Here is a 9,773-nt window from a genome sequence, read left to right on the forward strand (position 1 = left end):
TAAATACAGACAACAAAAACATATGTTTTCCTCTGGGAGCATGTGTTTGCGGAGAGAAGTATAAATGATATGGTCATCCAGGTTTTGAAATGGGAGATTCTGGATTATGGTTTTAAAATTATCCCTAGTCTTGTTAGGATTGTTTTTCAGATTTTCACAGATTGTAGAGTGGAGTGGAGACCATTATGTCAGAGACATAAATGTTAGATTAGAATTCTGCTGGGGAGATGCAATCTAGAGAGGCCTGTCTGTGGAAGGTAGGGCAATTTTGTACAAAAGGAGAAAGGAAAAAAAACAACTTTAGTTATGAATGCAAAAGAGTCATTAAAATCGCATCAGCTACTTACTTTACTGTGGAAACTAATATACAGAATTACAGAGCTCTCAAGGAAAAGCTTGCTAAGGTCTATACTCCTGAGGGGTACTAACAGAACTATAACACTACCTTTAAAAGGGACAAATGTGCATGCAATGTCTAGTGGAATCAGGCCCAGTCTATGAGCTTTTAGGCTCTACCACGTTATAAATGTTAATAGCAATAACTAAGCAATACCTTGGCGCAGCTTCAAAATTACAAATAACAGAAAGTAAACGCCATATTCACTGTAATACAAATAATGTTCTGAAAGGATCAAATGCAGCTGGCAAATATTGAAACATGCCTTGCATTGTATGATGAAATTATTTCTGAGTTGTGTTCGCAAGTTGTAATGTGCAACAAATTATTAAGGTCTTGGAAGCAACAGTTGGCTGTGGGTGATTAGGTTCTGACAGAATTGCTGGTTCATACACTGTTCTCAGAAAACTGGGAACTTATTAAAAGTTAATTAATATTAATGAAGCCTTTTGAGAGTCATTTCAGAAATCTGATATTGCAACAAGGTACAGCTTTTTCATTTCTGCAAGAGTTTGTGCATATGACTTGGGTGAAAGTATAGGGATGGGAACTAGGAGATGTGGGGGGTGCTGCAGCACCCCCAGGTTTTATGTGGGGTTCTGCTCCCGGCCCCAGGTCTAGGGGGCACGGACAGCAGTAATGGGGGGCACAGCACCCGTACTATAAAAAGTGTTCCAGCACCACTCGGTGAAAGAGGAGGGGGGGGCGTTAGTTTTTTTTATTTTTGTTTTTTTAAAGCTGGCCAATGTACAGAGCCAATTTTGAAGATAAAATTATCAGTAGTAGAAAAGTGTGAGTATCCCTTTTCACTGTGGCTTCGAGAGAGATGAAAAATACACTGCTACCCGGTTCTTGTGCAAAACCATTTGAAAAGTATTTTGATGGGGAATATGACAGACATTTTGAACTACCCTGAAATGATTACATGTACTTGCTGCAGATGGGGGATGGCTGAACCCTGCAAGGAACTCCCAGCAGGTCACCCAAAAGATGAAGGACTCCCCAGTAGGATCCCACCCGTTAGAAGGGGGAAGAAGGGTGGTTCAGAAAAAGGGGGGAAGCGTGTGACAGGGTGCTAAGCAGAAAACTGCTTAGCCAACCCTCTGTCACTCCAGCTTCATTTAGGAGAGGTGAATTGGAGTTGGGTAGATCACCTGGCCCTGATTGGGGAAGCTGGAACAGCTGCTGCCTCATCAGGCTGGGGGAAGGAGGAGCTGGAAAGAGGGAAGCTGCACTAGAGGAAAGGCAGTGAGGGGAAGCAGAAAGCGATCACTTGCCCCCTCTCCTACTGGTGGACTATAATAAGGGGACTATGTGTATGGTGGAAAGGTGGTGGGAACACAACCTGTAAATAAAAGCACCAGGTGAGCACTGCACAAAGGTCTCTGTGTGACTTTCTCAGCCCAGTGGGGTCAGAAGGCAGGAGGGCCCTGCAAAGACCCTGTTACACTGTACTTCATAGTTTATAAACTTCATTCAGTGCCCATTGGTGCAAAAAGAGAGAAAGCTGTCTTATTTGTGTGAGGTCTGTCCTCTGTACTGAGGTGCAATTCTCATGGCTGTGTGACAGACCCAGACTAGTGGGGTACAGGAGTCTGGTAGAGGGCAAATAAACTGGTCACTGGATGAGTAGTTTTCTGTTTCCTGAGTGACCAGAGCAGGGGCTGCACTAGAGTAATCAGGAACCTGCTAGAACCAGTTAAGGCAGGCAGGCTAATTAGGACACCAGGAGCCAATTAAGAAGAAGCTGCTAGAATCAATTAAAGCAGGCTAATCAGGGCACCTGGGTTTTAAAAGGAGCTCACTTCAGTTTGTGGTGCGACTGTGAGGAGCTGGGAGCAAGAGGCGCAAGGAGTGAGAGGGTGTGCTGCTGGAGGACTGAGGAGCACAAGTGTCATCAGACACCAGGAGGAAGGTCCTGTGGTGAGAATAAGGAAGGTGTTTGGAGGAGGCCATGGGGAAGGAGCCCAGGGAGTTGTAGCTGTCATGCAGCTGTTACAGGAGGCACTATAGACAGCTGCAGTCCACAGGGCCCTGGGCTGGAACCCGGAGTAGAGGGTGGGCCCGGGTTCCCCCCAAACCTCCCAATTGACCTGGACTGTGAGTTCTTCCAGAGGGGAAGGTCTCTGGGCTGTTCCCCAACCTACATGGTGAATCTCTGAGGCAAGAAAATCCGCCAATAAGTGCAGGACCCACCAAGATAGAGGAGGAACTTTGTCACAGCTGAGACTGTCTCCAAGGTTTAAGATCTGCCCTGACTGTGAGACAGCTATGCCTGTGAACGACGGGGATACTTAATGCCTCTTTTGTCATGGGAAGTCACATGTCCCAGACAAATGTTGAATCTGCAAATCATTTTCAGAAAGCTTGTAATGTTCAATAGAAAATGGTTTTGATGAAAGATCAATTAGGACGGTCTCCAACTCTGAGGTCCCTCCTCAAAAGCAGTTGTCTTCTCCAAAACTGATTTCTGCCAGTGGTCTGGGTACCAGACTTGCTACTCCAGGAGCTCACAGGTCTTCTGGCTCAAAGAGACATTGTGCTTCTCAAACATACTGATCTGTCTCTTCAATCCTCCCCTGATCAGTCAGTGACTCCTGCGGACTGAAGTAAAAAGGAGGAGAGATCTTTAAATGGTGCTCAGCTGCAATCCCCATCGAGGTCTAAGACTCTCCACTCATCTGATATCTCCAAGTCTGCTCTTTCCAAATTGGATTGACACTGAGAGTCTTCACTGATCATGGAATCCTGTGTTTCTACTTCAGTACTGTGTTGTCAGTCAGTAGTGACCAAAGCCTCTTCCTAGTGCTGATGGTATCAATACTGTCTGCTACAGATTCCTTGGTACTGCACTCTAATAAGGTCCCATCTATGAAACGTCTGCATTGGTACTGCACCCTATGGCACAGAACTCCTCAGTACTGATTCTTCTCTCCACACAACTATTACCGCTACAACATCTGTGGACATTTCTCCAAGAATTATGGGATCCAAGTCCCTTCCAATAATAGCAACAAAGATACCGATAACTAAGATTTCTCTCCAACCATCATCTGTGATACTATTATCTATTTCTCAGACTGGGGGTCTAGAGATCTGTACTACCTTTGGAGGACTTCTATGTGTCTGCATCCTTGTCTCATGACAGTAAAAGCTCTTCTAGAGTTTTCTTGATGCACCTGTCAATCTGTCCATCCTTTCGACTTCCAGACATTCCTTTCACAGAATCATGGTCTAGTGCAACAGCTGGACCTCTGATCCCTGCATCTTACAGCATGGAAACTATCTGGTTAAATTCTATTGCTAGAAGCTGTTTGAAGGCAGTTCAAAAGGCATTGAATCAGAGGAGAAAGGGCTATAGAAGGCTAACATAGTAAGCTAAATGGAAGGGTTTTTTCCATGTGTGCAATCCAGACATATTCAACCCATGGAATCTTTGATTTCTTTTATTTTGGACTACTTGTTATATCTGTGACGCTCAGGATTTTCAATGAGTTCTATCAAGATGTATTTGGTCATAATCATGTTTCATCCACAAATTGGGTGGTGGTCTACTTTTTCATACCCCAATGTATGAAGAGTCCTGAAAGGACTGATGCACATGTCCACCAGTTAAGGAATCTTTTTTGACATGGGATTTGAATGTGGTGCTTCTGGCATTAATGGACCGTCCTTTTGAACCTATGTCATCATGTTTGTTACTCCATAAACTTCATTTTTTAGTAGTGATTACTTTGGCTTGTAGAATGAAGTTCTTCCCATATGCAGTATTCACTAAGGACAGAGGTACTCCAAAACTTTCACTCAAAACTGTTTCAGATTTTCATATAAATTAATTTATGCACTTGTAAGTATTTCCCCCCCACCCCCCGAGTCTCATGACTCTCCTGCAGAGACCAGATATTCCCAGAGCTAGAAAATGTATTAATTTAGATGGAACATAGGACCCAAAGAATTAAAGGTGTAACATAACTCAGTCACTGTCCAATGTTTAAACAGTTTTAAACAAGGTTCAGGGTTTGGTATACAAGGGTTGGTATGGGGGTTCTGCTTCGTACCATGGTAAACACCCCATTAAATATCCTTTTAACCTCTTATTAGAGATACAGAAATAGTTAAAGCATCTGCACTGTAAAGTATTAAGAGGCTTTAATCTGAAGAACATTCCTGATTCCCTTTCCCTGGAGAGAGTCTTCAGAAGGAAAAACACTCGTGTCTGGTCTTCGGATAGTATTAAAGATGATTAACTGTCCTTTTTGGGGGAAACATAGAAGAGGTTACTTGAGATGGGCTGGAGTGATTCTTGCAGTTCTTGTTAGTCTAATGCTGTTTCCAAGATGACAAAACAAGCAAAACACACAGTAGAAGGAAGAGAACAGAACAGCAAAGATGGAAAATCAGCTTCAGTATCTAGGGTTGACTTTCACTTGTAGCTCACAGCTGGAAGAAAATAAGACTGTGTGCTGTGCCTATCAGCCACTCCAAGACCTGGCAAACTTGTACCAGCATGGGGCTGTTTAGGGCATTGCTTTTAACTGCTTCCTTCTGGTCACAGACTTACAGCAGTGTTATAAAATATGCAGACTTGGCTGCTTAAGCCAAATTCTTATTAGACACGAGCAAAACAGAAGAAGAATAGGAAAGAGAAGAAACAAGATTGGGAAGGAAAACAACATATGTTTGAGTATCCCTCCAACAGTGCTTGCTTATGAAAAGCTTTTCCAGCTTACTGTGGTCAAAGGTCGTCAGATACCATAATTGATTTGAATATTTGCCTTTGCTCTGATATATACACATGCAAATGAAGGACACAGTGGTGATTTTTTTACTCTATAAGTGCAAAATGTTTCATTTTTATACTTTGCTTTGGCCTTTTGCTGGGTGCTGTTTCATTCTTTTATCAGACAGTTTAAGATTTGTCACTTAAGGAACTGAATTTTCATCTTGAGCTGTGTGCATGAACTTTGTTTTTTTCAAAACTAGATTCTACTTCACAGAATAAATCTACCAAAAAAAAAAAAATACAAAAAACAAACAAACAAACAAACAAAAAAAACCCCTAGAAAATGATCTTAAGTTCCAAGGGAGAAAAAGTCACAGCAATTAAGTGCATGAAATGTCTGTCGTTTATCCATTTTTCGAGTAGCGTCCCTATGGGTGCTCCACTTTTAGGTGCACATGCCTCAGTGCCTTTGATGGGAGATTTCTGTTAGTCATGCCCATTCTGCCCACACACGCAACCTTCACATCATCTTGCCCCCTATGGAGGCTATATAGGGCTGCATAAGCAAACTGCCCTCAGTTCCTTCTCATCTGCCTTTGGCCAGAGATGGAGTCTAGCGTGTGCCTGTGTGCTGTGTACCTGTTTCTCTCTTTTAAGTGTTTTGGTTTGATGGTTAGTTCTTAGGAGTAACAGATTTAGTACCTTATAGTTGGAATGTTTGTTTCCCATTTCTTTTCTTTCAAAAAAATTAGGTTTTTTTTTTCTTTTTCCCCCTGTTGAGGGGCTTGAACAAATTTTTCTTCTTTTGGGGATTCTGGATGCACCAGAATTTAAAAGGTGCCTCTCTTGTTGAGAAGCAACCCCTGTTATTGATGGATGCTCCTACTGCATTCATTGCTTGTGAGACTCTCATGTGCCAAACAAGTGTAAAATCTGCTCTTCTTTTAAGGTAAAAACAGGGAAATTAAGTCTTGATTATTAATGATGGAGCAAACCTTAAACTGGCTTTGGATCTGGGTACAGACCCCCTGTACAGAGACCCTTCAGGTCTGTCAGTGCCCCATTCTCATTGAGATCATGGTCTCTGAGTTCCAAAGAGAAGTCGGAACTAAAACTCCAGTCTCCAACAACACACTCCTTGACCGAGGTACTAGTAACCACACTGCTGGTACAGAGAGCTTCCCACTCCAAGCTTACAGAAGGGAATAGGAGTAGCAAAACAGAATTCCTTATCAAAGACCTGGTCATCTGAGACCTCAAATGAAGGCCCTGATAGGAGTGCTAGTGAGGCTCCAAGGACTTTGGATACCATGGAACACCTTAAGATGTCAATTAAGTCCTTACCTCAGTGGTAAAGGTCTCAGTATCAATGACTTCTGCTACCAAGAGACCAGCTTCAATGGAATCCTTGACCCCCTTGGTACTAACATCAGTGCCTATCACAATGGCTTCTGCAACAGCATTGATTCTGTTACTGGGTGCTGTGGTGCTTCTGGTATCGGAAAGACTTGATGAGCCTGAGTCTATTCTCCTTGCAACCTCTGGACTCCTCTCAGCTGAAGTCAGCTGGATCATTGACTGCTCATGTTTCTGGGAGACCTTCCTCTTCTCCATCTTTGACTATCCAAGAGGAGGGGTTGTCACCTCTGATACAGAGTGGGGAGGAGCATTCTGACTCAAACTTGGAAATTTCTGTTTAAGGATCTCCAGTTTATTCCAGGAGATATTGGTCCCCATTGCTGATACAACAGAGGCAGGACACAAGAACCCTGCTTCCCAACACTAGGCATGGCCAGCATTAGATCATTTCCCCCCCCCCCAAGCCTTATGGTCTTCTTCAATTCAGTCCCACAGGGAACACAGAAGACCTTGCTGCCCTATACTGTCCATCTGTCCTCCCCACTCTGAGCCTGAGGAGACCTTCTGAGGAGCAGGATACAAAGGCTGACACAGTTACCACTTTCTCAAACCATCTCATCATCATCACCGGATGAGACAGTCATGCCACAGCTACCATCATTAGCTCATGACTTTAGACAATTCCAGGACCTGATGAAGCAGGTCACTGACAATGTGGAAATTCTCCTGGAAGAAGTCCTGGATTCCCATCACAAGCTCATGGACATATTGCACACACCTTCCTCATCCAAAGCTTTTATCTAAGGTATCCTCTCAATTTCATAGCAACCAAACTATTCATCTTCCATTTTTTCTGTCTGCGCTGCATCAGTTTACACAAGAGTCTGCTTTTCAAACATTAGATGTTAAGAGGGCATTAGCCTTTTTCTTGGACAGGACTAGGCCATTCAGGAAAATCCCTAGACTTAGTTTCTGTTGCAGATAGGAATTCCAGAAATATATCTCCACTCAGATTTTCTAAATGGCTCTCTGGATGTATTGTTGCCTGCTATGGTTTCTCTGGGGTTACATCCCCTAAGAATGACTTCACACTCTCCTAGATCACAAACTACATCTGTAGCTCTACTCAGTCATTTTGATTGCTGAAATCTGCAGGGCTGCAACATGATCTGTGGTGCACACGTTTTCTGACCACTATGCCCTAATTCACACTGAAAGATCAGAGACAGCAGCAGGCAACACAGTTCTTCCTTCAGTAATGGACCCTGTTCCAAAATTTTCACCTCCTTAAAGGGTTAATGCTATGGAGCTGCCTAAAGTGAGGCATCCATTGGGATGCTACTCAAAGGAGAGGTTACTCACCTTGTGCAATAACTGGAGATCTTCAAGATGTGTTCCTACTACCACTACGAGCCCTCCTCCTCCCCTCTGCTTCACAGCAGCCTCTGTGGGCTTTGCAGTAGAGAAGGAACTGAGGGTAATTTGCCTGTGCAGCCCTATAGATCCTCTGTATGGGGCATAAGGATGTGTAGGGCTCGTGTGCGGGCAGAACAAGTTCTGTGACCAAAAACATCTCCAGTTAAAGTTTCAGGGGCATGTGCACACCTAAAGTGAAGCACCCATGGGGCGGGGCGGGAGAGACACCTCCTTGAAAAACTCCATTTCTGCCAAGGTGAGTAACCTCTCCTTTCTGTTTTGGATAACAATTGGACACAATTAATTAAACAAATTATAAAGAAATAATTAGAGGATTGGGCATTCATGTTTCCTTAGATTGATCTATCTTTCAAAGAAAAAAACCTCTGGTTAATAGCCATGTAAGGCTTTATCCTTAAAGATGTGGTTGGTTTTATTTATGGAAAAGGAGTCTTGGAACTAGAAGGATTTAAAAAAACCCCAAAAACTAAATGTGACATCCTTGCCCATTGACATGGCAATTACAACAAAAAGCAGCAGTGGTGTAAAACATTTTTTTTTTTAAATCTGCTGGTCAGTCCAACTGTCATAATAAATCAGGGATTTGTTCTATCTCCTTAGAACCACCTTAGAGTGTGCTTGTGCAAGCCCTACATTTGTGGAACTCCCGTTGATGTCAATGGAAGCCCCATGGGCTAAAGCCTTGTATGATTGGACCTTTATGATCGTCCCATAATTTCTCCATTTATCTGTGATTTCTTTTAACATCTGGCCATTGACACCCTAAAGTAACCAAAATTTTTATGGGCCAATCCTGAAGTCCTTACTCACGGAGGACCACCAATGACTTTAATGGGGACATTTGCATGCGTATTGTGATCTGATCTAAGTAGCTGGAGCCTGATTTCAGTTACTATTGCATACATTATTCTTTTTATATTGCAAAATGTTTCTCTTCTATATCAGAACATTATTCACTCAAGAATGTATTTAGAATAATTCACAGTATAATTCCTGTTTTGAAAGAATCAAATCTTTTTAATTTAAGTGACTGACCAATTTTTAACTAATAGGAGAATTTTGTCATGAAAACTATCACAAATGAGGCTTAAAATCAGAGTCCAGGGATGAGCTTCCCACTTTGATAGAGATTCCATGGTTTTCCAGTTGCTTTGGGAAATGTGATCCACGTGTTTAAATGTCATCCTGGAGAATTCAATAACACCCTCTCACTACTTACAAAATAAAGGTCCCAACCCTGCACTTCTTGCACACCCAAAATACCCACTGAATTGAATTGATTTGGGTAAGCATGCAGGATTGGGGTTTTGGGACAAACATGGGTCTCATTCTAAAATATACAGTGCAATTTAAAAGGGGGGGGAGAGAAGTAGTATTGTTGAGGCAGTTTCCATAGAACATATGGTTCTCATATGTTCGCTGTGCATGATGCAACCTTAAAGTATCAACTATTAAAAACAAATGTAAACTACAGAGAAGAAATAATCTTGAACCTATTGAGAACAGAAAATTACAAGACAATGCAATGATCTGCTAAGGTTGGAATCTTCACTGCTGTAATTTGTGTTAAAATTGATCAAAGGGGCTTAAGATGTCCAGATAAAGTACTCAGCAGCTGCTGTGAATTATTTCCATATAAGAACAATTTAAACCATTTTAATGTATATTGGCCATCAAATTCTGTGAAGCCATTTAACAATTTTAAACATAATATTTTAAAGTCTTCCTGTTAGGTTGTGTTTGACATCAGCGCAATCAATCACTAACAAAGTCTATGGCTAAATAAACAAAGAGCTGGAACTTAATTTCAAAATCATAAATATTTTGAGCTAGAAATATTTTATGGTTGGAAAATAT

At 42.1% G+C, this 9,773-nt stretch overlaps 1 protein-coding gene across 1 annotated transcript in view; it reads right to left on the reverse strand.

The window, feature by feature from the left end:
• The window catches only part of LOC117880568 (ubiquitin-conjugating enzyme E2 variant 1-like), a 190,151-nt gene extending 183,417 nt beyond the window's left edge, over positions 1-6,734 (reverse strand). Inside the window, exon 1 of the mRNA XM_034776852.1 lies at positions 6,465-6,734. Within this exon, the coding sequence (XP_034632743.1) occupies positions 6,465-6,734 (270 nt within the window). The remainder of the gene's footprint in view (positions 1-6,464) is intronic.
• Between the last annotated feature and the right edge of the window lie 3,039 nt (positions 6,735-9,773).

This window comes from Trachemys scripta, chromosome 7, assembly GCF_013100865.1.
Source record: "Trachemys scripta elegans isolate TJP31775 chromosome 7, CAS_Tse_1.0, whole genome shotgun sequence".
Classification (NCBI taxonomy): domain Eukaryota; kingdom Metazoa; phylum Chordata; order Testudines; family Emydidae; genus Trachemys; species Trachemys scripta.